The sequence below is a fragment of the Leucopleurus acutus genome, assembly GCF_964270905.1.
Source record: "Leucopleurus acutus genome assembly, chromosome: 7".
In the NCBI taxonomy this organism is placed as follows: domain Eukaryota; kingdom Metazoa; phylum Chordata; class Mammalia; order Artiodactyla; family Delphinidae; genus Leucopleurus; species Leucopleurus acutus.
Genome location: NC_139150.1, coordinates 36,809,607 through 36,837,199, shown reverse-complemented (window position 1 = coordinate 36,837,199; position 27,593 = coordinate 36,809,607). Strand labels below are relative to the sequence as shown.

At 52.3% G+C, this 27,593-nt stretch overlaps 3 protein-coding genes across 7 annotated transcripts in view; 1 reads left to right on the top strand and 2 right to left on the bottom strand.

Moving 5' to 3' along the window:
- Nucleotides 1–5,375: 5,375 nt before the first annotated feature.
- On the top strand, nt 5,376–10,888 carry CA9 (carbonic anhydrase 9; the record flags this gene model as incomplete). The annotated part of the gene is made up of 11 exons (XM_082842451.1): nt 5,376–5,775; nt 6,621–6,650; nt 6,904–7,074; nt 7,208–7,350; nt 7,432–7,524; nt 8,592–8,658; nt 9,495–9,652; nt 9,860–10,004; nt 10,135–10,161; nt 10,609–10,690; nt 10,822–10,888. Exons 1-11 carry the CDS (start codon nt 5,391–5,393, stop codon nt 10,886–10,888), a joined length of 1,368 nt encoding a protein of 455 aa, XP_082698577.1. The 5' UTR covers nt 5,376–5,390.
- A 1,132-nt stretch (nt 10,889–12,020) lies between these two features.
- TPM2 (tropomyosin 2) lies at nt 12,021–19,632 on the bottom strand (the record flags this gene model as incomplete). Of its 3 annotated transcripts, none has more annotated exons than XM_082842393.1 (9): nt 19,429–19,632; nt 18,860–18,985; nt 15,626–15,759; nt 15,410–15,527; nt 15,242–15,312; nt 15,027–15,102; nt 14,464–14,526; nt 14,236–14,305; nt 12,021–12,164 (listed from the first exon to the last, which is right to left on the bottom strand). In XM_082842393.1, exons 1-9 carry the CDS (start codon nt 19,540–19,542, stop codon nt 12,082–12,084), a joined length of 855 nt encoding a protein of 284 aa, XP_082698519.1. In that variant the 5' UTR covers nt 19,543–19,632. The 3 variants fall into 3 exon arrangements, with proteins under 3 accessions (XP_082698519.1, XP_082698521.1, XP_082698520.1); XM_082842395.1 differs by lacking the exon at nt 15,027–15,102 and adding an exon at nt 14,707–14,782; XM_082842394.1 differs by lacking the exons at nt 12,021–12,164; nt 15,027–15,102 and adding exons at nt 13,194–13,276; nt 14,707–14,782.
- Nucleotides 19,633–25,124: 5,492 nt separating this feature from the next.
- The window catches only part of TLN1 (talin 1), a 32,017-nt gene continuing 29,548 nt past the window's right edge, over nt 25,125–27,593 (bottom strand). For all 3 annotated transcript variants that reach the window (XM_082843027.1, XM_082843029.1, XM_082843028.1), the window contains 7 exons: nt 27,144–27,249; nt 26,820–26,944; nt 26,593–26,718; nt 26,397–26,459; nt 26,104–26,286; nt 25,825–25,953; nt 25,125–25,695 (listed from right to left, as the gene is read on the bottom strand). In XM_082843027.1, coding sequence (XP_082699153.1) covers nt 25,570–25,695; nt 25,825–25,953; nt 26,104–26,286; nt 26,397–26,459; nt 26,593–26,718; nt 26,820–26,944; nt 27,144–27,249 — 858 coding nt within the window. In that variant the 3' untranslated portion in view covers nt 25,125–25,569. The remainder of the gene's footprint in view (nt 25,696–25,824; nt 25,954–26,103; nt 26,287–26,396; nt 26,460–26,592; nt 26,719–26,819; nt 26,945–27,143; nt 27,250–27,593) is intronic.

The window sequence follows — 27,593 nt, the reverse complement described above, 5'->3', positions numbered from 1 at the left end:
TTCTACTCTGCCTTCCATGGTTTTATCATCTTAAGGCTGGCTTCCATTGGGGTTACAAGGTGGCTGCCCACAGTTCCAGAGGCTGTGTGTTTCCTCATCCATGTCTGGACAAAGTGAAAGTGAATTCCCTCAGTTATCAAATACTTGAGACAGAGAGCTTCACTCTGACTGGACCCACCTAGGTTGCAAACCCATCAAGGAGAACAGGGCAATGGCAGCCCTCTGAAGGCCATGTCAAGTAGTACTATGGACTTTATCCTAAGGGCAATGGGAAACATTCAGAGGTCTTAAATAGGGAGTGAGATTATATGTGCATTTTAGAGAGATCACCCTGGCTAGCTGGACTCAGCAAGACCCATTAGGAGGCTGGTGCAGTTACCCAGGTAAGAGGTGATGGAAGTGTGGACTAGGATGAAAAATGAGGATGAAAAGTTTAGAAGGTAGAATCCATAGTGCTTGATGACTTGACTTTCCTTCAGACGTGAAGGAAAAGATGAAAGATGGCACCAGGCTCCTGGCTTAGACCACTTGGTGGAGTATGGAAGAAGAGGTTTTGGGGACAAATGAATTCGGCTAGAGGCCTGTTGAATTTGAGATACTTGTGGGACATCCAAGTGGGGATATCCATTTGGCGGGTGGTTATAGATCTGACATGGGGTAGTCCAACCTGGGGATACTTGGCTGTCCTCAAGTATAGAATCCATGGGAGTAAATGAAACTGCCTACAAAGGACATGAAGAGGGATATGGGCAGAAGACATGAGGGTCCCCAGCACAAGCTCATTCCTTCTCATCCCGTGCACCCACTTCAGTTCCAAAATGGCTGATGGTGTAGTGGGCTAAATGGTGGCCCCCATAAAGATGTGTCCATGTCCTGACCCCTAGAACCTGTGAATGTGACCTTATTTGGCAAAAGGGTCTTTGCAGATGTAGTTAAATTAAGAATCTTAAGATCATCCTGGATTATCCTGGTGGGCCCTAAATCCAATGGTAAGTGTTCCTATAAGAGACATCCAGTAGAAGACATAAGGACAAGAGAAGAAGGCCATGTGAAGTCAGAAGCAGAGACTGAAGTTATGCAGCCACAAGCCAAGGAATGCCTGGAGCCACCAGAAGCTAGAAGAGGCCTTAGAGCCTTCAGAAGGAACAGGGCCCTGCCAACACCTTAATTTCAGACTTCTAGCCTCCAGAACTGTGAAAGAATAAATCTGTGTTGTTTTATGCCACCCAGTTTGTGTTAATTTGTTACAGCAGTCCTAGGAAAATAATACTGATGGTGAGCTGGGCCAGAACTACAGGTGAGTCCCCAGGGCCCCAGAAGGGCTGTGATTTGTCTTTGCTTCCAATCCATGTCTGGGGAATAGGGGGCTCTTTTTCCTCCTACTTCACCAGCAAATAGCTCCCTCCTCTGCAGCCCTGGGATAAGCAGAGACATGGCCCTCGATGTCTTAAGACATAGACCCTAATGACCAAAAACTTGGCCTTAAACAACCACAGAGAGGTCGTGTGTCAGGCTGGGGTGGGGGGAGGGGGTGTCCTTAGTCAATCAGTCCTGAGTACACTCTGTCCCTGAGGAGACTCAGGAAACAAGACTCTGGGAGCTCAAACCTGTTTTAGGGTTTGGCAGCCTCCCAGTTGCAAAAGCACGATCTTGGGTCAGAGTCCACATTCCCCACCCAGACCAGAGACATAGTCACACACAGAGACAGAGAGCTCAAGAAAGAGACAGCACCATGGAGAATGGCACTTGGGAAATTAGGGAGCTGTAACACAGAGAGAGCTGTACCTAGATGCAATCTGGACTCTGAAATACTGAGAAAAAGCAGCAGAGATGGAGGGGAGACATGTGGACACATAGAAGTGCCAAGGAGCATTGTACAAGGAGACCCTGATGGAGGTCTAAAAAGGAAAAAGGTGGAAACATTCAAAACATTTGGAAAGAGGGAAAATGAAATAAAACTAAGATTGGTGTTGGAGAAAGTTCTAGACATACAGACTCCAGACTTCAGTTAGCATGGTGTTTCTGTCCTCCATGCTTCCCATGACCTCCTCCACCTCAACTAGATTAGTCGTTACCACATTCTGTCTTGTCCAGGCCCATCCAGTTTAGATATTACCATGTACTTTCCATGTGTCTGGGTCCAACCAAGGTTCTGACAACACAGCTGACCAAGACAATGAGCTGACCATCAGGAGTTCACACTGGATCAGATTGCCATGGATGGCTCTTAATTTAGCTCCAGAAATGGCAACCTAGATCGTTAGGCTGACTACTTCCTAAGAAGACTGCTTGTTCAGCCATACAAGTTTTGGCATACAGTATGACAGTCACTCTGACAAGGCAGACAGTTTGGGGTGCTGTAGAAATGTGATGTCCTGCTCCTGGAATAATTGCGGTTTGACACACACAGGCCATTGACAATGGGCTCCCTGAGGGCAGGGAGGGCATTTAGTTTGGTTTTTCTCAAGCCCTGTCTCGGTGATCTGCAGAGAGAAAAGTGATCAATAATAAAGTAATACTGAACAAAAGACAGACTCAATCAATCAAATACTGGACCCTGCCCTTATGGACCTCAAGGCTATTAGAGCAGATATAATGTCATAAATCACCTTAATATGAATTGGATGCTAGACAAGGTTGTTAGTGAGGGCAAAGAACTGTGGTGGTTCAGAGGCACCAGAAATCTCTTCCTGTGGTGTAAAGTTGGTCAAGCAAGACCTCCTAGAAGAGATGGCCTTTGAGCTGAGTCTTTTTTTTTATTATTTAATTTTTATTTTATATTGGAGTATAGTTGAGTTACAGTGTTGTGTTAGTTTCAGGTGTACAGCAAAGTGACTCAGTTATACATATACATATATCCATTCTTTTTCAAATTCTTTTCCCACATAGGGTATTACAGAATATTGAGTAGAGTTCCCTGTGCTATATAGTAGGTCCTTGTTGGTTATCTATTTTATATATAGTAGTGTGTATAGGTTAATCCCAAACTCCTAATTTACCCCTCCCCTCCACCTTCCCCTTTGTAACCATAAATTTGTTTTCTAGTCTGTGAGTCTGTTTCTGTTTTGTAAATAAGTTCATTTGTATCATGTTTTTTTAGATTCCACATATAAGTGATATCATATGATATTTGTCTTTCTCTGTCTGACTTACTTCACTTACTATGATAATCTCTAGGTCTATCCATGTTGCTGCAAATGGCATTATTTCATTCTTTTTTAATGGCTGAGTAACATTCCACTGTATATATGGACCACATCTTCTTTATCCATTCCTCTGTCGATGGACATTTAGGTTGCTTCCATGTCTTGGCTATTGTAAATAGTGCTGCAATGAACATTGGGGTGCATGTGTCTTTTCAAATTATGGTTTTCTCCAGATATATGCCCAGGAGTGGGGTTGCTGGATCATATAGTAGTTCTACTTTTAGTTTTCTAAGGAACCTCCATACTGTTCTCCATAGTGGTTGTATGAACTGAGTCTTGAATAATAGAAGGGATTTAGACAGAGGAGATAGTAAAGCTGTTTAACATGTTAGTGGGTGCATTCGTGCACAACTACTGACCTACCAGAGTGGAAACTGGTTGGGGCATTCAAGTGGGGTCCTGGAGCCCCTGCTGTGTCAAGCATTACTTCTTTAGTGAGTTCATAAGGTCAGGACAGTCCCTAGGGAGGAGTGGGGTAGCAGGAGCACCCTGGAGTTAGGGACTAGTTACAAACCAGATTATAAATATTTCAATATATTTAATTACCTATACAACCATACTGGTGTGTGTACTTACTGAATGTTAGCCCCAGATAAGGATCTCCTGAGATGGCCTCACTCTCTTCTGGTTTGTTGAAGCCATAGGGGCCTTATTAGAATGTGAGCTGTAGAACAGCAGAGGCTGTTCTCCAGTTCAATGCTGCATCCCTAGGGTCTAGAACAGTGCCTGGAGGACTAGAGGAAGCTTACCAAATGTTAAGTGAATAGGCAGAGTGGGAATCCCAGCCCATTGTTGGGGTCCTCTCACTATTCATCTCCTTGCACCCACTTTCCCCCTCCAATTCGTACACCACACTACCCTTCAACATAACCTAGAATGAGATTTGGATTCTGTCATTCTTCTGCTCAAAGTATTTGGTGCCTCCCTTTTGCCCAGAATGCCATTTTCCCCTTTTTTTTTTTTTTTTGGTGGTACGCGGGCCTCTCACTGTCGTGGCACAGACTCCGGACACGCAGGCTCAGTGGCCATGGCTCATGGGCCCAGCCGGATCGGGGCACGAACCCGTGTCCCCTGCATCGGCAGGCGGACTCTCAACCACTGTGCCACCAGGGAAGCCCCTCCCCTATTCTTTTTTAAACCAATTGAACCGCTACTTCTTTAAGCCCTGATCAAATTTTGCCTACTTCTGTATTACTTTCTGAGGCAGAATTCATCTCTCTCCCCCAAATATTATGATGATTTTTGCCCTCACTCACAAGACAGTAAGCTCCTCGGGATAGGGACTGCGTCTTATTCATTTCCATACATCTAGTCTATTAGCCCAATGCCTGACATATGGTAGATGCTAAATAAATAGAAGAGTGAAAGGCATTCCCAGCAGTGAGGACTAAATGAACAAAGGTGGTCAAAGGTTTGGGTAAAAAATGAATAGTTTAATTTGGCTAGGGTATGAGGGAGAGTGGTAGGAGAAAAGATGGAAAAGTCTCTTTGGTAGTATTTTGAGGGGACTTGGAAGTCAACTAGAGGGAGAAGATGGGCAGATAGAAGATACTTTGGTAGAATGTGGAAAGCCAATGGAGGTTTTTGAGCAAAGGTGTAATATGATGAATAATACATTTAGTTTAAACCTATCAGACTCTCTAATAAATATATACAGTTTTCCATTCATACTCAAATTCGCCTCCCACCTACTCATCCATCCACCCTCCCACCCCCAGACTCCCCCCACAGCTTGCCCTACCCCTTCACCTGCTCCCTGGCTGGGCCAGGGATGTATATATGGGCTGCTTCCCCTCTCAGCCAGAGGACGTGGGGTCCCCAGCTGCCTGGGACTGGGAAGCAGGCCAGGGTTAGCTGAGGTTGGCTGGCGAGCAGCCAGGCGGTGCCAGGGAGAACCTGTATAGTGCCAGGTGGTGCCTTGGGTTCCAAGCTGAGCCCATGACCCTGATAACCTTCTACCTGCGCACATACCTGCCGCTCACTCCACCCCATGCCCAACTTTGCTATCAGGGAGGGGGCACAGGGCCAGACAGACCTGCAGGGCTTTGGCTCCATCTCTACAAAAGGGCCTTCTGTGAGCCAGTCTGCTCCCCTCCAGGCTTGCTCCTCCCCCATCCAGCTCCTGTTTCTGATGCACGTACAGACCGTACACACCGTGTCCCAGGACACCCCACAGTCAGCCGCATGGCTCCCCTGTGCCCCAGCCCCTGGCTCCCTCTGTGGATCCCGGCCCCTGCCCCAGGCCCCGCTGTGCAGTTGCTGTTATTACTGCTCCTCCTGGTGCCTGCCCATCCCCAGAGCCTGCTCTGGATGCAGGGGGCTCCCACCACAGGAGGAGATTCATCTGGGGAAGACGATCCACTGCGTGAGGAGGACCTGCCCAGTGAAGAGGATATACCTGGAGAGGAGGACCCACCTGGAGAAGAGGACCCACCTGGAAAGTTGGATCCACCTGGAATGAAGACTGAAGCAGGAGAAGAGGATTCTCTGAAGATAGAGGATCTACCTACTGTTGAGACTCCCAGGGATACTCAAGGCCCCCAGAATAATGCCCACAGAGACAAAAAAGGTAAGTGGTCATCAGCTCTGCAAATCTAGGCTCCAGGAGGTTGATGCTTCCCCTCATTAAACCCCAACCCAGGTAGGGATTATTCAGGGAAGGAGAGGAGCCTGTACTCTGATGGTAGTTTTTCCCAACCCCAGGGGCTCCCATGCCACTAGCCCTTTACCCCCTTTCAGAGCTAGATGGGGAGACAAAAAGGGGCACAGATGGAGAGAGGTAAGCAGGAAGAGACGGGAAAGAAGAAAGGGGGAGGCTGGAGAGGAGAAAGATAGGAATGTGGAGAGAAAACAAAGGTGGAGAGAAGTAAGAGTATGAGGGGAGAGAAGAGGAAGGACGGGGGTGTACCAGAGGAAGAGCAGGAAGGGCTTGTAGAAATCACCTCATCTTCAGCCTGCAGATGAGGAAACTGAGACCTAGGACTAAGGAAACAGCAGGTAGGAGAACCTGGTATCTTGACTCTCAAGCCAGGAACTTTGGAAAACGAGCTGGAGACCAGAAAGGGAACAGGATGAGTGGGGAGGAGGGATGAATAAGGGAGAAAAAGGTCTACTGATTTGGGCCTGGGAACTGAGGCCTCCACCCATTTTAGAGACCCTGAGACAGTGGTCGCAAACTGGTATCTCCGGGGCCAGCAGGATCTTTGTGTGGCCCGTCAAGCTGTGGCGTTTTACTTGGCTGCCATCTATAGTGCTTTACACCTGGCCTGCTTCAGGCATTTCTGTTACCTGCTATGCTTCTGTAAGACATCTGAATTTGTGAACCTCTGCTAGTGAAGGAGACCCACCTCCTTTTGGCCGCTGGGGAGGGACTGGGCTCAAAGATCAGCTTCTTCATTCTTCTCATTTATGCAGGGGATGACCACAGTCATTGGCGTTATGGAGGTGAGACACCCACCCCCTGCACAGACCCAATGTGGGCACTCAGCTCTGCTAGTGCCTGCACCCCCCGCCCTCTTCCCCCGCATCCGCGTCTGCCAGTCCCTGACACCACCCGCTGCCTCTCTCCCTCCACATCCCTTATTTCTGTCTCCTGTCTGGATGCCTCCTGACTCGACCCCATCACTTTTTCTACTCAGCTTCCCTAAAAGTTCCTGATCTTGTCGTCAAACTTCCTGTACATACTCTCCCACTCCAGGCGCTCCGCCATGGCCCCAGGTGTCCCCCGCCTGCGCTGGCCGTTTTCAGTCCCCGGTAGATATCCGTCCAGAACTCACCGCGTTTTGCCCAGCCCTGCGGCCCCTGGAACTCCTTGGCTTTGAGCTCCCGCCACAACCAGAACTGCGCCTGCGCAACAATGGCCACACCGGTGAGGCGGTCTCGGGGCGGAGCCTCGGGGAAGGGGCGGAGGCTAGCTGGGGATGAGGGACTGTCCCTGGGAGTTAGGCTCGCGCTCTGCGGAGAGAGGGGCGGGCCCGGCTCACCTGCCTCTCACCACGCAGTGCAGCTGAGTCTGCCTCCCGGGCTGGAGATGGCCCTAGCTCCCGGGCAGGAGTACCGGGCCCTGCAGTTGCATCTGCACTGGGGGGCTGCGGGTCGCCCGGGCTCGGAGCACACGATTGGCGGTCACCGTTTCCCTGCCGAGGTGAGCGCGCAGCTGTCCGCGGACGGTCGAAGTGGGGCGCGGGGTAGGGGATCTCGCCCACTCCTACCGTGTCCTCTCCAGATCCATGTGGTTCACCTCAGCACTGCATTTGCCAAAGCTGACGAGGCCTTGGGGCGCCCAGGGGGCTTGGCCGTGCTGGCTGCCTTTCTGCAGGTACCAGCCCTGGACACCCCCCACCCCTGCTTCCCCAGCCCTCGGGCTCAGAGTATCTTGCCCCAGAGACCCCCCCCCACCCCGCACCTGGCTATCATCTTCATTTACTCATTAGTTCTTTCATTAACACCCACTGTGAGCTGGGCTCCAACAAAAGGTTCCAAAACTGTGGATCCTTGTCTCCCCACAGCCAGTGAGGGAGGCTGACAGGATAGACATATACACAGGACGCAGAGTCAACAAGGTAGTCAGGGAAGTCCTCACAGAGGAGGTGAAACTTGAAGCCTTCACTAGTGGGAAAGAAAAGGAGATATTCCATGCAGAGCGAACGGTACATGTAAAGACTCAGAATATGGCCCATTCGGGGAATGGCAGATGCAGTAGAATGGACATAAGGAAGAGTCATTTCTCTAATACTCTTATAACCCATAATTTCCTCTTTGCAAAATGCCATATTGTCTAGAGAAGCATTTAGTGACCTCTTTGGACCTATACTGATCAGGAGTACATACACAATGATTAGAGGAGGCTAGTAGGTTGGAGGGATGGTGAGACACCTGTGGATGGTGAAACACCTGTTAGGCTCACTCCCTCCCTGACTCATGATCGCCAGCCTCACAGCGCAAAGTTCAGAGAAGCACCTTGGAAATAGCATGTCCTGGCTCCAAAACTCAAACACATGAATTATTAAGGTGAATGCAGAGCTAACATGAATACAAAGGTTATTGGGGTTTCCTGTGGTGGGGACATAGAATGTGTGTGGAGTTAATGATGAGTGAGATTGGAAAAGTAAGTAGAGCCCATCATTGAGAACCTTGTATCCTAGTAAAGTGACCCACCATCCTCCTCTTCCTCCAATTTGCCATTGAAAACTAGTCTGCCTAGTTATGTCAGTTTGCAAAGTAGGAGTATATCGACCTTGAATAATAATACATGAGATATTGTGTTCCCCCAGTGTTCTCAGAGCTGGGAACTGGGGGAGGACTATGGGAACCCACCTCACCTTCAGGCCTCCAGCCATGACCCTAAATACGTGTATGAATCTATCTTGCATTATCATCTCCTAGGAAGGCCCCGAAGAAAACAGTGCCTACGAGCAGTTGCTGTCACATTTGGGAGAAATCGCCGAGGAAGGTCAGTTTGTTGGTTTGGCCACTACCCTTGATACCCTTGTTCATAAAGAACCGCTCTTGGGGAGCCTCAGGTCTGAGGATGGAGAAGGGCTCCCTCCCACACAGAGGGGTTGAAATGTGAACTGGCCTACTGTGACCTTGATAATAACTATGAAGCCGAACACAGGCAAACAGGCAAAGGCAAACTGCTGGCTACAGGTTATGTTTAAAAGCCAAACAGAAACTAAGACAAAAACCAAATAAGACCAAAAAAATAGTGTTTGGAACTTTCAGGGGTTGAGTCTGGTTGAGTCTAAAATTTTTCTGAGAGATGTCTATTACTCCTTCATAAGCATCAAATATTTTAAATTTGTTAATACTTTTGTTGGAAATCTTTCTTTCCTTCTCAGTCACTCTAGGTCATTTTAAACTTCACTTGCCCAACTGGACCTTAAGTTTTGCTAAACTAGAGAGAACTGTGTTTTTTGAGTTTTGTGTGTTTTTAAAGTTATAGGTATTTATTTACAAGTTATTCAACTCATTTTCTCTTTTGATTTACTCTGGGCTTAAATCTGCATTCCAGCGTGTTATCACAGTGTGCAAACTAAGAGTGAAGACTCGGAGGGCCAGGGGAGCAATTCTCTCACTCTGTGCGCCCCAAAGCCTTTTACTACCTCCTGAGTCATGTCTTGCGCTGAGTTATGGGAAGGGACACACTCAGTGAAGAAGTGGTTTCTGGGAGTTGAGTCAGCTTGGCTTCTGGGAGATAAAAATGTATTCCTGTACCCCAAAGCTTTGTTGTGTGTATGGCCAGGGGAGTCAATCTATGTGGGACTCCAGCACAGGTCCTCTCCACAGACTCTGAGACTTGGGTCCCAGGACTGGATGTATCTGCACTGCTGCCCTCTGACCTCAGCCGCTACTTCCGATATGAGGGGTCTCTCACCACACCCCCCTGTGCCCGGGGAGTCATCTGGACTGTGTTCAACCAGACAGTAAAGCTGAGTGCTAAGCAGGTGGGGCTGGGGTGTGGTGGTGACATAGGGGATGAGGGGGAAAGGGTTGTAGGTGGAGGTGAGAAAGAGGAGGCATAAAGAGATGAAGTGGCCGTGTTGGGGATGAGGGAGACGTGGACAGTGGGTCCCTGAGGTGCTGGCTGTAAGCCTGTGACCCTTTTGCTTCTGTGTCATGAGCCCACCCCCACTGTCTGCTGACCTCCCTAGCTCCATGCCCTCTCTGACTCCCTGTGGGGACCTGATGACTCTCGGCTACAGCTGAACTTCCGAGCTACACAGCCTTTGAATGGGCGAATAATTGAGGCCTCCTTCCCTGCTGGAGTGGACAGCAGCCCTGGGACCGTTGAGCCAGGTGCAGCTTTGTCTACTGATGCCATGCCCCCTGCCCCCAGCCACAGGTCCCTCATCCTCCCCACGTGTCCTCAGTTGTCTGTCACTGGTGATCACCACCCCTGGCTCTAATGTCTCCTTTTTCTCCTCAGTCCACCTGAATTCCTGTCTCGCTGCTGGTGAGTCTGTGCCCCTCCTCTGGTTCTTGAGGCTGGGGGCATCCCTTGGCACCATCCAGCCTCAGGGGCTAGTCAGGACCACCACTGCTACCTCTCCATTTCTGCAGAGCACACTCCAACCCCAATAGGATAGCATCAGATCAAGGCAGGGGGGTTCCCCTGTTGTCCCCAGTGCAAGAGTTGGTCAGAATGAAGCTCCAGAAATCTCCTTGCATCCTCCTTCCCAAACAACCTCTTTCGTTTTGTTTTTAGAGAGGAAAAAAGTGCTCATCTTACCCCTTCTTGTGTATCCACCCCCATCCCTTTGCTGGCCTCTGCTGGATTCGGAGATGCTGGGGGCAGCTGGAGAACTTGGGGCAGGGGTGGGGTTCAGGTGGAAGAGGCTCTGAGGGAACCCTACAGACTCCTCTTCACTCCCTGAGGCAGTATCTCTCCTCCTCCCTCCAGGAGACATCCTGGCCCTGGTTTTTGGCCTTCTCTTTGCGGTTACCAGCATCGCCTTCCTTGTGCAAATGAGAAGGCAGCAAAGGTATTTTACTAACCCTCTCCCTTAGGCCCAGCCCCTGCTGCCCAAGTGGAGTCCAGAACAGCTTCATGCAAATTGCATGCAAATGAGCTCATCCTTGGTGAGATTTCTGATTAGGGTTCCCTGTTGTGTAGACACCCAAGTGGGACCAAAGGAAGTGTCAGGTACCACCCGGCAGAGGTCACGGAGACTGTTGCTTAGAGGCCTGCAACTTGGAGAATGTGCAGAGAAGCTGGCCAGAGGAATCTGAGGGGGAGCTGGAGACTTTGTCCTGCCCATTACACTACTTTCTTTTAAGCCTCCAAAGATATATTTTTTAAATAAATATTTCTAATAAAATCTGTGGAAGGCGTATCCTTGTTCCCCAAATCAACAGGATGGTGTGTTCATTTCCTATTGCTGCTGTAACAAATTACCACAAACAGTGGTAACGGAAATTTATCCTCTTAAGAGTTCTAGAGGTCAGATGTTCAAAATGAATCTTCTGGGCTAAAGTCAAGGTGTTGGCAGGGCTGGTTCCTTCTGCACACTCCTGAGGAGAGGATATTTTCTTGCCTTTTTCAGCTTCTAGAAGCCAAGCATTCCTTGGCTTGTGGCCCCTTCCTTGCATCACTCCAATCTCTTGCTTCCATTGTCACATCTCCTACAACTGCTTTTAACCTTCTTGCCACCCTCTTATAAGGACCCTTGCAATTATGTTGGGCCTACCCAGTTAACCTAGGATAACCTCCCCATCTCAAAATCCTTAGCTTAACTAAAGTCCCCTTCCCATGTAAGGTAACATTTCACAGGATTAGGGTATGGACATCTTTGGTGGGGGGACATGATTCTGCCTCATGTAGATGTTATCAGGAAGCAGGGAGAAATGACCGATATTGTTGGAATGACTCTGTGTGTGTGTGTGTGTGTGTGTGTGTGTGTGTGTGTGTGTGTGTGTGTGTGTGTGGGCAAGCTTGGTCTCTAGGCTTAAAATCACACTGAGGCTTTTGGGTTTTCACCCTGCTCAAGTAAAACCTATGTAGCTTTGCAGTTTTGCCTTCCAGTCGTGCTGCCCGGCCCAGCCACTTGCTGGAATGGGGCAGTGCCGCTGAGAGCAGCTCCTTTGCTCTGTGGGGAGTAAGGGCCAGATGTTCCCCCAGCCCTGCCAGGCTTCTCTGCTTCACACAGCCTGTTCACAACCCCTCCTCAGTGAGCCCAGGGCCCCACCCCTCTGGCTCACTCAGGGGTCCTTCCAACTCCACTCTTCCCCTGGGGCATCCTCTCTACCTTCTCCACTTTGGAAAACCACCACCACCATCCCCAACACCCAAGAAAGGCTTAAAGGGCCCCGTGATACTGGTAACATCAGTTTTATTCGGTGGCAACTACAGCCTGGCCGGGGGCAGGGCCAGCCCTCACAGGTTGTTGAGCTCCAGCAGGGTCTGGTCGAGGGTCTGGTGGATCTCCACGTTCTCCTCCTTGGCACTGGCCAAGGTCTCTGTGGGGGGAAGCAACCCGTGAGGTTGGTGGGGGAGAAACATGGGGAGGCATGGACAGGGGATGTTACAAATAGACACGGAGTGGGTTGGAGGCACAGGAAGACCCAAACATTCAGGGATCTGAGGACCCTGTGGGTGGGACAAATGGATGGACTGAACAAGTCAGACAGGGATGCCTCACTCAAGGCTCTGGGGCCGTGGAGGTGGGATGGGAAGGCCTGAGTCATAAACTAATTTACCCTCCTTCTTTAAAAGGTTGAAGAGAGTTGGAAGCAGGAGGAAAGACAAAGACTGAGCCAGGAAAGGGAGTGTCAGACAGACAGACAGACAGACTTGAGGCAGAAAACAGACCTGCAGGGAAAGCCCCATGGTGCTGCCATCCAGTGTCTCTCCAAACTTCATCCCAGACCATTCACAACCTTCTCACCCCTCCCCTGCACCTCACCATTCCACTTCCCTTCCAGTCATTCTTTTAGATCCTGGAATCACAGCTTGAATGCTCCAAGGGCAGTGACATGCCTGGGTCTGCAGAAGGGCGTGTGTCTCAGAGGCACCAGAGGGCCTGTGGTTGACTGATGTGGTCATATGTGCCCACATGCAGCAGTGAGAGTCATGCAGAGAGGGTTCCGGTGTGGGCCACAGTGTTTTGTGGGTGAGATCAGTAGGGGAGGGGGGGGGTCACAAGATCAGGGGTGCCCGTAGGAGCCAGGGTCTCAGCAGTGAACCAGTGCTCTGTGGGGGTGATGGAAGTGCTCTCTGGAGGGCAGGAAAACAGCGTGGAGACCAAGTTGAGTTTATTAAGCAGCAGAGAGCGGGAGAGGCTGGCGGGTAGAGGGAGGAGTGGATGGATATAGAAGGATGAAGCAAATGCCACGGTGGGCGGCAGCTGTGACGGGGGCTCTCCTAGGCTGCGTCCAGCCTGGCTGTGCAATGTTGGCAATTTCTGCTCCTCCTGCTTGCCCCCCTCCCCATTACAGAGAGTGGAAAGGAGAAGAGAGAAGGGGCCGCGGGCCACACTGGTGAGAGGCTCAGAGGGAGGTGATGTCGTTGAGTGCGTTGTCCAGCTCCTCGCTGATGGCCTTGTACTTCATCTTCTGTGCATAGACTTCGTCTGGGGGGTCCAGGGGAGTGGGGCCAGGTGGGAGTATGGGGAGAGGGAATGGAGGGAAAGAGGAACAGAAGGAGAGAGGGTAATGGAAAGAGAGAACAAGAATCAGAGAGAGGTGGACGAAGATGGAGTGAGAGAGACAGGCCAGAGAACAGGCTGGACAGCTGTCAGGGCCCCCTCCTCCCCTCTCTTTATCCCTATGTCTTTTGCTCTTTTCTGTACCCCAAACTGGTGCTTCCCCCCAGGAGCTCCTGCCTCCCCCAGGGGCCTGGGGGCACAGTGCTTTGCATAAGCAGGAGTGCTTGCTTCAAGGAGAGGGTGCTCAAGCCAGAAAGTTCTAAAGTCCTAAAGTTGGAGAGAAAACTGAGGCTTGCCTGAGAAGGCTGGAAGCAAGAGAAGAGGGAGTTATGAAAGTGAAGTAAAAAGGAAAGACAGCTTTAGGCACAACGCTGTCGGTAACAGTGAGAAGTAGCTACAGACTAGCAAATGCCTGGATGCTTGTTTTCACCAAATCTAGCTTCAAAAAGTATTTTCCATTAATGTTATCATGAAAACCTAGATAGTAAACCAAATAGCTCTCTATTTAATGAAGAAGGTGCTGCACTTGGACACAGAATTGTCTAGATCAGAGTGTGGTGTGAGGACCAGCAGCATCTGCATTACCCGGGAGCTCGTTAGACACAGATTCAGCCCAAAGTCAGCAGTCGCTTCAGAGCAGCACCCAGGAATCTGTGTTTTAAAAACCCTGAGGTGATTTCCATGCTCGCTCAAGCTCGAGAAGCACTGGAGGTGACGGGGCTACACCTACTTGGATGGGAGGCACAGACCGCCAGAGTCTGTGGAGTCCTAGGTGGTCCAACCCTAATTTACCACTGGCAAGTATCATGGGATGGGAAGATAAGTCATGGGGAATATGGACCTGTTTTAAAAGGTTCAGGGGTACAGAGGAATATCCCTTTTACCTTCCAGGTCATCAATGGTTTTCTCCAACTTTGCCACCGACCTTTCGGCAAACTCTGCTCGGGTCTCAGCCTGGGCATAAAGGCAAGATGGGGAAAATGACAGGAGCTTAGGCCCTCCCAGACGCTATCAACTTTCTCTTCCGTCCCTGTCCCCAGATTCCCTGCCACAGGAGGTCTCTGGCGGGTACTGGGGGGCTTGAGGGGGATTTGGACTGGAAAGACTCTCACCTCCTTTAGCTTCTCCTCCAGCAGTTTGATCTCCTCTTCATATTTATCTTCTTTGGTGGAATACTTTTAGGGACAGACACATGCCATCAGTTCATCGCCTCCACAAGTCCTTCATTCCTCCACGGAGCCCCACAGGCTACTCCTGATTTTGTCTCCATCAAACATCCGGCCCTGCCCTGCCTGGGCCCATCGCCTCCCTCCCCTGAAGGACCCCATCCTCACTGCCCCTCTACCCCCCTCTACCTTGTCCGCTTGGGCTTCCAGGGATTTCAAGTTGTTGGTAACAATTTTCAGCTCCTCCTCTAGGTCCCCACATTTACTGCAGGGGGTGTGTGGCAGGGTGGGGTGTGAGGGCACAGTGGGGGAGACAGCGGAGATGGCACAGTGGGGGAGGGGTGGAGGAGAGAAGAGAAGAGCAAAGTTGTGAGAGTGACAGCAGGCAGAGTTTAGGAGCCCCAGGCCCTTCCCGGCCCCCAGCAGGTGAGAGAGAGCAGCCTGAGATGGAGGGGAAGGTGAGCCTAGAGAAGGTGCCATTGCCCAGAAAGGTCCAGAGAGGTGACTACCTCCTCCTCTGAGGCCGTCAGGGACTTGAGGGCCTGGTCCATGGTTCGCAGTTCCTCCTCCAGCTGCCTGGCTCGGCTGGGGGCAGCACGTAGGGGTCAGAGGCAGGACCCGTCCCTGTGATCCCACGCCTGGGAAACTGCCTCCCCACTGTGCAGAGTGCCCCAGAGCCATGGGCTCAAGGCGAGTTTCACTTGCCGCCCTGTGGTGTCCTCACCTCTCAGCCACCTCAGCTCTCTCTTCTGAGCGCTCCAGCTCTCCTTCCAGGATCACTAGCTTCCTGGCCACCTGTGGGGATGGGGAAGAGAGGAGGAGGAGATCCATGGTGAATGACTGGGGGTGTCTGGGACTCGGGAGTGAGAAGAAAGTGGGGCAGGGCTCTCACCTCCTCATATTTGCGGTCTGAATCCTCAGCGATGTGCTTGGCCTCCTTCAGCTGCATCTCCTGCAGCTCCATCTTTTCCTCATCCTTCATAGCTCGGTTTTCGATGACCTTCATTCCTCTGAGAGTCAGGGAGAGGGGTAGGGGTCGGGTTAGGACCAGCAGAGACAGGCTCCCAGCCCCCTCCCTGGCCCACCCTCTGAGGACCCCCCTGCCCACCTCTCACTCTCATCAGCTGCCTTCTCAGCCTCCTCCAGCTTTTGCAGGGCTGTAGCCAGGCGCTCCTGCGCCCGGTCCAACTCCTCCTCTACCAGCTGAATGCGGCGGTTCAGGGAGGCCACATCTGCCTCGGCCTGTGAGTCAAAGGTCAGAGGTCAGAGAGGCTTTGTCTGCCTTGAGGATCAGAGAGGCTTCAGAGGATGGTTAAGATTCTTGTCAGAACGAACCTAGGTTTCCTGACCTCCAGAATTTCAACCTATTTTTTTTCCCCCCAAACCAACCATCTTCTGTGCAGACTCTGTGCTCCAGCCCAAAACATGCCCTCCTGGACAAGCTCCACTCCCCTGCTACAGGGCCTCTTCTAGCACGGTGCATAATCTCCAATGGTTATGTGCACACAGATCCCTCCATCCCTCCTGAGAGCCCTCCAACTGCTGGGACCAGGTCTGAGGCAGCCCTGATGACTCCTCAGCAGAGCCTGGCCCAGGCAAGGGGTGGGGAAGAATCAGGCCAACCAGACTGCAGTGCTGCTAAAAACCGCCAATCACAGAATCAAGCTCTGTGATGTCACTCGCTGCCAGGCAGACCCCTAGCGGGAGGCTCCGGAAGCAAGCCAGGCCTATTTAGGACACCCTAGGCTGTACCAAGGGTACTCCCTGCCAATGCCCGAGGCAAGTGAGGTCGGTGCGAGGGCAGTGTGAGTGGCAGATCAGCCACTGATCCTGCAGTACAGAGGCAAAATCATGGTGGTTTTGGAGAACGTGCACAGAAACAGACGATACCTTGAGAAAGAGAGGACAGAGCAAGAAGGGCCCCAGTAAGGGAAAATGAGAGAAGTAGTGCAACTTGGTGTTAAGAGCGTCAGCTCTGAGTGACACTGTTGTCTTTGAGCTACTTGTGTGACCTTGGGTAACTTATTTAGTCTCTCTAAGCCTCAGTTTCCTCCTTTTTAAATTGGAGTTGACAATAGCAGTTCCTACTTTGTAGGCTGTTCTGAGATAATGCAGTGCTTCTAATACTGGATTAATAACAGGATCATCTGGGAGGTGTATAAAAAATACCAGGTTCTCTAGCTCCATGCTGGAGCCACTGAACTGAGATCTCCAGGGCAGGGGCTTGGAAATCTTTCCATCTTTTTTTTTTTTGCGGTATGTGGGCCTCTCACTGCCGTGGCCTCTCCCGTTGCAGAGCACAGGCTCCAAACGCGCAGGCTCAGCGGCCATGCCTCACGGGCCCAGCCGCTCCATGGCATGTGAGATCTTCCGGGACCGGGGCACGAACCTGTGTCCCCTGCATTGGCAGGCGGACTCTCAACCACTGTGCCACCAGGGAAGCCCCCCCTTTTTTTTTTTTTTTTAAAGCTTCCAAGGGATTCTGATGACAAGCAATCTTGGGAAATAGTAAAATAATATGCAGAAAGCACTTGAATATGTGCCTGCAGAGTCCACACCCCATAAACGTTAGGTTATCCCTTGTCTCTCCCTCAAGGACAAAACACAGAAACCGCGAGATTTAGGATTGGAAAGGAGAAAGGACCTTTCTTTCTTTCTTTCTTGGGGGAAGAAGAGAGTGACAGGGAAGAGATGGGTGGCAGCACTGGGGGTAGAGGGAGTAGAAAGCAGGTCCTGAGCGATAGTGTAGGGCAGGGGAAACAACACCATATATAGAAAGTAGTTGCAGCTTATCCTCCAGGTGCTGAAGGCCACCTAGAGTGACAAGAGCCCATCCTGGGCACAGGGCCATATGACTCAATTGTGGAAGGATTCTGGGACAGCACTGGGGTTGGTAAGAATGACTCTGGGGGACACTGGAGGTCTATTCTAGAGAGAGATGAGACTCTGCAAAAGGGAAACTCTTCATGGTAGTGGGGTGACAAATGACTCTGGAGAATCTGGGAAGTCCTGGGGCCCGCATCACAGGAATGACTTTTGCCATTTTCTGCTTCTCAAGTTCTTCCCAGTTACGGATGCTGCCCTCTAACTGCAGGACAGGCAGTGCTGTCCCCTCTGCACAAATGAGAAGCAAGAGAGAAAGGAGAAACTGAGGCACCGTGTAAGTTAAGTGCTGTGTTCAAGGTCACACAATAAGTTTGGGCACTGTTTCCTATCTTCTACTGGTGCTGCTGCCCTGCTTCCCCAGCTCTGTCCCTGTCTTCCCCTCCTCCCTCCAGCCCCCACCTAGCTCCTTGGGTTTCCAGTCCTTATTCCAGCTGCACTGGGCCTCAGTTATTTATAGAGTGTCAGATGCCCAGGGTCGTCTTCACTAGCAGCTGCAGGTCAGTTCCCTCCCAAGTGCCAGGGCTGGTGAAGAACCAAAACCGAAGGCTGGAGGTCAGAGAAACCAACCTTGGGGCTAGGGGGGGATGGGGAACAAGGATAATGGTCAATACGAACAGTAATGTCTTCTCTGATCTCGGATGTTCAGACCGTGCGTATGCGAATCCCCCCATCCACCCAACCGCAGGCTCATCTTAAACTTAAGCCTGGGTGGAAGGCAAACGGGGAGCATGAGGCAGAGAAAGTACCATGTCCAAAGTCTGATGGCCGTTCTCCTGCCTCGTGGGGGGAGGGGTTGGGAATGGCAGGAGGTGGAGAAGTCTGGTTAGCGGGTGGGGGGTGGGCAGAGGAATCTCCGAGTGAGCAGAACTTGCCAAGGTGGCTGCCGTGGCGTTTGTGGCTCTGTCCCTCTGCCCCGTGGCCTGGCATGGTCTCAAGGCCAAGAGCTTAATGAGGGTAAGTGAGGGACCGACAGAACCTGAGCTGGCGTCCCAGTGCACAGCAGGGCCGCTGGAGCCAGAAGTCAAGGCCAGGGAATTTCTAATGGCCCCCCCCGGGGGTGTAGCTCAAGTCAGCTCCCCTCTTTGAACTCCTCTCCCCTCCCCTGCCCCGCACCCCGAAAAGGTAGCTGCAGGCTCCTTTCCATGTTCAGCTGGGGGATTAGTTGAGATGGACGGTAAATTCTTGTGCCACCCACCCCCGCGGTGACTCATTGCTTGGTCACTGTACACGCTAAGAGCTGGAACCTAACGAAATTACAACACTGTGTCCTCTGGGGGAAGTGGGAAGTGGTTTTGATTTACCCACTGTCTTGGATTATTTGTGCCAGCTTTTGCCCTAGCCTGGGTTCCTGCGAGGAAACGGTTTCTGTCCTGGTGCTGAAGGTCCCCTCCATCCCCATGTCTGGGACCCCTCCCAGTGCACTAACTCTCCCACCATCCCCCAGGTCCACACTCACATCGGTGGCTTTCTTCTCAGCCTGCTCCAATTTCTCCTGGGCATCCTTCACTGATTCGGAATACTTTTCCACCTCGTCTTCCGTCCCTTTCAGCTTCTTCTGGAGGGCCTGCTGCTCCTCCTCCAGCTGGGAGAGAAAAGCCTCAGTCAGCCAGGCCCAGGCCCAGGCCCAGGCAGGAGGCAGTGGTGCGTGCGAGGGGGTACTAAGAGATATGTAGAGGCTGTCAGGGAGGAAGAGGGATAGCAGAGGAGGGACAGTGCAGCCAGGGGTGTTGTAGGGACCTGGCGGGAGGGGAGAGAGAGCTTCCGACCCCAAGGAGCAAGGGCTATCATGGCTCTGCAAGGGCAGGAGTGGAAAGGGGGGGACCGGGGCTCCCCAGGCTATGGTGGGTGAGATGAAGCGTGGCTCTGGCTAGGGCCCTGAGGGGTACCGTGAAGGCCCAGCAGCCCTCACACTGGACAGTAGAGAGCCTTGGACAGCAGGTCAGAGGCTGGGGGGCACCGGGCAGGGCCTACCCCACCCGCATTGTGGGGTGGCGGCAGGGGATGCCCCGGGCCTGGGGCCCCCACCTGCTTGCAGCGGTCCTCAGCTTGCTTCTTGTCGGCCTCAGCCTGCTCAGCGCGGTCGATGGCATTCTCCTTGTCCAGCTTTAGCATCTGCATCTTCTTCTTGATGGCGTCCATGGTTGCGGTGGGAGACCGGCCGGCCGGCGGGCTGTGGGGTGGACCGGGCTGACTGGGCTGGCTGCGCGAAGTGGTTGCACGGGTGGCAGGCGAGGAGGACCAACCGGGACTGGGATGTCCCAGCCGCGCGGGCGCCTAAAAGGCGGGGAGGGACCGGGCGGAGCCGGGGGCCAGGACCCTCCCCCACCGCAGCCCAAACCTTGTAGGGGCAGAAGCGCTGCAGGGTCGGGGGGCGCGGCCACCCCCTGCGCCCACCCCCTCGGGGCTCCGCCTCTCCCCCCTCCCTTTCCCCACCAACCCCCCCCTCCCACGGCCGTCTGAAGGGAAAGTAGATGGAGAGTCTGTCGAAAGAAAACACCGTAGCGTTGCAGAGGGGAGGGGACCCTGGGGCTGGGGGCTCCGCGCTTCTTCTGAGTGACAGCCCAGCCCAGTGGCAGCTGCGGCTGGGGGCCCTGGGGCTATTTCGGGGTTTGAGCTCACGGCAGCTGCCCGGGCGCAAGGACCGGAGTGTCCCCCCCATCAGCTGCAGCAGCCGCTGCACTTAATTTAGAAGTTTCCTGTAAATCCCCTCGGATTAAATGTCTCTTGGAAGGCGGGGCTTCTCCGCCTTTCGAGTGCCTCAGTTTACCCTGAGTCCCAGACTCTGGGTTTGCGTTACCGACGTGGCAGTGAGAGCGGAGAGTCTCTCCAAGGACTTGGGGAAACTGAGTCAGGAGGGGAGCCCAGAGACCCAGTCGCAGTGCGGGGCGAGGCCCGGCTGGCTGCCCCCGAGGGCGGGCCTGACCTCTCTTCCCCCTTCCAGCCCCTTCCAGCCCCTGCCTCTGGAGCCAGGGCCCCTCCTCCATGGTCGCTGGGACTCAGAACCCAGCTCCGTGCCCCGCCTGCCCCACCCCCACGTGCCCCGCATATTTTCCACGCGGCTTCTGCCGGGCAGGACGCGGCGCGCTCCCCTCCCCCGTCTCCATCCCCTCCCGGGACACGTCCCTCTGCGTCCCTTCCTTGCCCCGCTCCGGGCTCCACCGGCCCCACCGCCCCTCCACTCACCCCCACCCACCCCCGCTCTCGCCTAACCTCCCCGTGCGCCCTCCCTTCTCCTCCCCTTCTCCCGGCGGACTCTCCTCTCTTCCCTTGTGAGCCAGCTTTACGCTGAAATTTCTTTTCTGCCCTTTTTTGGGATGTTTCCCGTGGGGAGGCGGAGCCGGGCTGGGGCGAGGAAGGCAGGGGCGAGGGTAAGAGTTACTGAGCTGCTGGGCGTCAGAAGCTGGGGGTGCGGTGTCCTCTCGGACCGAGGCCACCAGAAAGAGCTCCGGGAGCTGGGGCCTAGGGTCGGGAAATCAGAGGCACGGGCGCCAGGCTGTTTTCGTTTTTCTCGGGGTGGGGTGGGGGGAGAGGAAGTGGAGAGCTGCCTTGGAAGGGGGGAAAGGGGAGACCAGGCGGAGGAAGCCTTGCTCCCCAGGGGCAGAGGGGCGGGAGGCCTGGCTTTCGCTGGCGGGTCGGGAACTGTGGGAACCATGGGTCCCGGGCCCCGGGTGAGATGGGGGCGGGAAGGGAGGGGGCTCTGAAATGTATTTAGATCTGCTTAGGCGACTGCTGCTACACATGGAACAAAACTGATCTCGCGGTGTTCACTCCGTCTCCTTGTTTCCCCAAACTCGTGAGAGTCGCTTCCATCCACCCTGTAGCCAGTGCCAGACCCCTGGCTGGTAATCAAGAGCTCCCGTCCCTCACTTCCCACATCCACTTAATCCTGTAGGTTCTACTTCCTACAAATGAGGTTCCTCCTCTGAAGTCTCTGGGGTTGCCTTGGGCAGCTCCTTATATTACCTCCTGCCTGGGTCTGTTGTGGTCTTACTCCTGGTTCCCCAGCTCTCCTCCACATTGTTACACAAAACTCTTTCTTTAAAGTTGGTGCAAATAGGACCCTAAAATCCTCCCAAACCCCTCCCTTCGCCCTCCCTCTTTTGATGGGAAAAATCCACATCTCTTAATATGGTATATAAGGCCCTTTGTTTTGGCTCCTGCCCACTTCTCTAGCTCTACCTCCTTTCATTTCCAACCTCACCCCCAGTACACAGACTTGTACTTCTGTGCAGCATTCATACTGAGCTAAGTGCAGGAACTGGAAATCACCATACTTCTCTTGAAGCTTCCACCTTTCTGTTCTCTCTCGCTAAAATGCTCTTCCCTTGGCTGATTCCTGGTGGCTGTAAAGACCAAGTGGCAGCTTTTCTGGGAAGCCTTCCCTAGCCACTTGTCCTGACCACCCTTTCCACCTAATAGGTACATGTTTCTGGTGAAGGCTCCTAACTGACATTCTCATAGTCCCTGTTATAACTGTCCTTGTACCTGTTTGCCTCCTTCACTGATCTCCAGAACAGGGACTGTCTTTTTCAATTCTGAATCCCCAGTGTAGCATAGCATCAGGCATAGAGTTGGCACTTGGTAAACATTTGCCGGGTGAATTTTTTGTGCACCAGGTTCAGAATTCACAAAGATACTATGTGGATCTAGGGGAACTCATGGTCTAGTGGGCCAATTCTCAAACTTCTTCATCTTAGAACCCCCATACACTCTTAAAAATTGAGAGTGGCGTTTGAAGATCCAAAAAGCTTTTGTTGGAGTCATATCTATCATATCTATCAATCTGTCAATACTTACCATATTAAAATGGAAACTAAGAAAAAATTTCAATATTTATTAATTCATTAAAAGTAACAGAAACAAACCCATTACACATTACCATGTTAAGATACTTTTAATGAAAAATAACTATATTCACCTCCCCAAATTAGTGAGCGCATGGCAGTTATTTTACATTTTTGCAAATCTCTTTAATATCTGGCTTAATAGAGGACAACTGGATTCTCAAAATCTACTTGAGCTTTCTATCGGTTGCTATGTATTGGTTGTTTAAAGTACCGTATAGGAAGAGAATCTAGTTTCACACAGATACGTAGTTGGAAAAGAGAATAGTATATAGCTGACCCTTGAACAAGACAGGGGTCTGTGAAGTTGTAAACCCATAACTTAACCCTCTGTATGCTCGGTTCCTTCGTCTTCATGATTCTGCAACCCTGGATTCAACCAACCGCAGATCACGTAGTACTGTAATAAACTAGTCCACATTATAAGTGGACTAGTGCCATTCAAACCCATGTCGTTCGAGGGTCATTGGTATTTGTAGCCTTTTTGTGTGATCCTGGATATTCTTCTTTGATGCTACATCAATACTTGACAGGTGGTATGCTCTTAAGGGTTAGTTGCAATGAAACTATATCAATAACCTTTTTGTACAACGTTTCATTGTAACCAATTAGTCTGTATTGCACTTTGGTTGGATCTTTTACCCAGGGATAATTTTGTAACATCAAGCACTGGTCATTTGGAAAATGATTCACTGAGCTATGCAGATGTTTCAAATGTCAATACATTTCATTATATATTAGTAAAAAAATCATGATGGTTTCAACAGAAAAGTTTAAGTGTGGGGAAGCTGTAAAGCTCATGGCAGAAACAAGTTTTCTAAAATTCTAGTTTTCACTTGAAAGCTTGAATTGGATCATTGGCTACAAGTACCGTCAGGTTTTTCCCTGAAGTGATACAGTCTGGTTTTTTGTATTGGTTTTCGAGAAAAGACCTGCCAGACACCCAAGTCTGATAACCATGGTTTGTCTGTCAGTCATTCCTGCAGGTAAATGTGGCGCTCCATGAAAAAAGCAGCTAGTTCAGCTCACAACTCAAAGAATTGTCTAGGTGCTTTCCTTTAGACACCACCATACTTCAGTGTGCAGCAGAAGTGCTCTATGCATACTTCCCAGTTCATCACACAGAATATTGAAAAGACTTGTTGCTAAAGGACTAAGATTTAATAAAATTAATATTTTTTTACTGCCTCATCAAGGACATTCTTAAGTAAGAAGCCAGCACTTATTTCTTAAATTGCTAGTGCATGGTGGTGCAGACCACAATGACTATTTGTAGTACAGTTTGAGCTACTGCCTTGATTTGTACTAAGGCAGTTTATCCACCAATGTTCTTGCACCGTCAGTGCAAATGTTGACACTGTGAAAAAGGAAAATAATGTCTTAGTATTATTATGAAAGTAATCTTGACCTTATGGACCCCTGAAAGGGTCTTGGGAACCTCTAGGGGCCGGAGGGCCAACCACAGTTTAAGAACTGCTGATCTAATGGGTATTCAAGTCTCTCCCCAGAAGGCTCCCTGAGGCATCACTAGTGAGAGGTACGTGATTGGTCACAATTCCTGAGGACATGGCAGGGAAGTGGTAGCAGGAGTCAGCAGCTGTCCTGGGCTCATAGCTGGAGGAGTTCAAACAGTCTGGACTACCACTTGTTGGGGAAGTTTTAAAAGGGATTTGATCTCTAAGGTCCTCAACGATGCTAGGACATTGTATCCGGGGTTAGGGGGCCACGGCAGTACGTATTGCAGTTGCCAGTCTGCGTCAGAGAGGTGATAATACATCTCTGTTTTCCAGTGCTTAGCATGGGCATGGCTTAGTAAATATTGAATGAATTACTCACAGGCGACAGGAGTGATGGTAGGAAGTTGGCACCTCCCCTAATGGGCAGCCCTGGGGAGGACAAACTCATTCTGTCTACTTTAAACTTACTCTAATGGTATAGGAGTAGAAGATGTCATGGCTTCAAGGAGGTGACAGGAGGTGACAAGAGTAGCAGCAGATGGGCGTAATTGTGTTCTACTTGGAGGGAGAAGCAAGGAGATAACTGGGCCCCAGGGCTGGTTAAAGAATCATGCATGAAAGTAGCGGCAGATCTGAGAGGACTGCCAGGTGGTCCATGCAGTGTGGGCAGTGTGGGCAGCGTGGGTGGATGTGGAAGGAAGTGGAAGCACACAGCACCCACCTCCCTGACCACTTCCCTCCACTCAACCTACAGGGTAGCAGGGCAGCTGGAACAGGGCTGCGAGCACCCGCCTGGCCACTAGGGGAGCTCTGGTCTCTGATTATGCGGCCTCACACTTGGGTCCGGCTTTTTCAGTTACTTTTGTTCTAGCGCTATTCTAGGCCGGTGCAGCAGCAAGGCCTGGGAGGGCCTGGAAGTGCCCAACCCAGTCAACAGTTGAGCCTACCTGAGGCAGCCTTGCTTGTTAACTGCCTCAACCAAATCTGTGGCCACAATTCTCTTAGGCCCAGACACTTGTATCCATAGGCTTACTGTTTTCAGCAAAGCTGCTTTTTGAAAATTCGGATTTGGCTAGGGACTGGATTTGTTCACATACTCTGAGCAGTGATGAAGCACAGGGTGTCCCTTGCAGCCACAAAGAGCAGCGGCAGCTGCTGTCCCAGCAACAGAAGAATGACACTTGGTGAGGCGTAGGCGCTGGCCAGTGAGCTAGGGGACAACAGGAGTGCGACTCCTCGGGGACAGCTTCCCGACGAGGATGACTTCAGGGATCTGGGTGCAAGTAGGAGGAAGGGGCCTCGGGGCAGACTGCCGGTCTGCCCCCGCTCCATTTCTGAGCCAGATCAAGTGGGTACAGAACTGAATCCCACTCTCTCTGCCCTGCCCTGGGGGAACCTCCTCATGAAGCCAGGCAGAGGCTGCAGGCAGAATCACCTTTATTGGAGCATGACCTGTTGGGGGCTTGCACCCTCACGGCCCCCATAGGTAGCTGGGGGGTGGGGCTCGCCAGTATCAAAAAGGAGGAGAAGAGCGGAGGCTGTGGGGACTGGCTGGAAGCTGCTGGCGGGGTGCAGCGGGCTGGGGCCCTGGCAGGTTCGGACTGAGGTACAGCAGCGTTAATAATACTCTCGGAGCGTTAATACTCTGGGGAGGGGCAGGCACTTAGGGGGCCCTAGGGCATGAAGGCACTTGGATCGGGGAGGGGACAGGGGATGTGCAGTGGGACTGGGCAGGGCCAGGCCCGGGGTTTGGCAGGCACTTCGGGCAGTGCTGGGGTGGCAGGCTGGGCCCGACAGCCCAGAAGGCTTTGGTGGTGGCAGGCACAGTCTCTGGGCTGGGTCTGCGTTGAACAGAAGCGGCTGCCCTAGTGCTCATCTCGAAGCTCTGAAGGCAGGAACTTGTACTGCTGTTGCCGGATCTGTGCCAGCTTCTTCCGCGCCTCTTCCAGCTCTCGTTCCTTCCGAAGCATCTCTTCCTGGGCGGCAATGATCTGAGGGATGGAGATCAGGGACTCAGGTCAGTGCGTATGTGCCTTAGGGTTTAGGGTTGTTGAGACCGGCACGGGCACTGGGACCGCCCTGCTGACAGTGTCCCTCAGAGTGTCTGGCACAGAGCTTACCTGGGCAATGCCCCCGACCATCTTCTCCTTCACCACCACTGTCTCGTTCTCCTGCTCTTCAAAGGCTGCAGCCTTCTGTGCCGCCTTCACCAGGTTATCCGAGGCTCGTTTCACTGCGTTGCCGGCAGCCTGGGTAGAGAGAAGGCAGCATGAGTTGAGAACTCAGGTAGGGTCCCAGCTGAGAGAGTCCCTCAACTCCCTCACAGAAAGCATGCCTCGGGGGTGACAGTTTAAAGCAGCACAGCTCAAGGTATAATGGGATGGGTCAGGGTTCCTCACCTGAAGCCGTTTCATTGCCTCAGAGTCCTGGTCTGCCTTGACCTTGCAGGCCACGAGGAGCTGGGCTGTGGAGGCGGCGACCTGCTTGGCTGATGAGATGAGCTTCTCCTGGCTGGCGTGGCCTTGGACAGCTGCATTGGCTGCCTCACACAGATTGTTGGTGGCTGCAGCCACCATCCGGGCCTGAAACAGGGAGATTAGATTACAATATGCCTCTTGCTCTGGTCCATGCCCTCTCCAGCCTTCTCAAGTCTCTGAAGCTCAGAGGGATGTAGGGGGAGTTATACACTCACGGCAGAAATGAGGCCCTGGGACCACTGCCCATCATCCAGTGCATTGGCTGGAATGGCGCCCACCTGTGGAGGAAGGCGGGAGCCTGCTTAGACCTGTGCTCTCCGCAGGTCCTAGGGGCCTCCCAGCTACAGTGCAGGCAGGTGCGGACCGCAAAGCTGCTGCCGTCCCCTTTCTGCTGGCTGTCCGAGTCCTTACCTTCCCCTGGGCCACCAGTTCCCTCTGGGCGGCTGACGCAGCCTTCACCAGGGCACTGGTGGCTGCTGCGATGGACTTGGCAGCTTCTAGTATCTGTTCCTCGAAGTTCAAGGACTCGTCCGCCTCCTGCAAAGAACAGACGAGGGTTGCAGAGAGAGATGGAAAGTAAGAGGGGCTGAAGGTGCAGATGTTCTGAGGGTAGGGGAGAGGGAGGAAGCAGGACTGACCTTGGGTTTGGCCCGGGGCTTCAGCTGCTCCAGCTTTTTGGCTGCAGCCTCAATGGCAGCCGCAGCTCCCAGGAGCTCGTTCTCAGCAATGACTGTGGGGTCCTCTGGGTCCACCCATTCTGTTCCTGGTGGGAAGAAGTGGGAAAGGAAGAGGCTAAGGCAGAGCAGGGAGGTCAGGGGCACTGGGCAGCACGGTTACTAGCACCGGGGCCCTGGCATCTGTGAGGACTATGGGCAGAGGCCAGCTCCAAGCAGACTACCGGAAGTAGAGGTCTCCCTGGGACAAGCGTCTCCCTTCCCTCCCTGCCCCTGGTCGCCCCTCACCCTTCATGGCCTCAGCAGCCTGGATAAGCTCAGTGACTGAACCGGCCACACGCTTTGAGTGCCCCGTCAACTGCTGCTTCAGTTCTGGGCTGGGCTTCTGCAGGGTCTGGGGAAGACGGGGGCAGGGAGCAGGGAACATCAGATCTTAGCGTCTACCTTGACCTTTGAAAAAGGGCAGATCAAAACCCTCCCCACCCCGCCCCCATTCCTAGACCGCTCCACACCACAGCCTCAAACACCACACAGCCTATGCAGGTGGACTCCAGGCATCACACGGCACACATGGTGAAGACAGTGGGGCTGGGCTGTGTGTCACTCACCGGCTGACAAGGAACAAGGAGAATGATGAAATGAGAAGAAAGAAGAGATGACGAGGTAGAGAAGGAGAAGGTCAGGTGGGAAGAGAGGAGAAAACAAAAAGAGGAAGAGATGAGTGGGAGAACCAAAGAT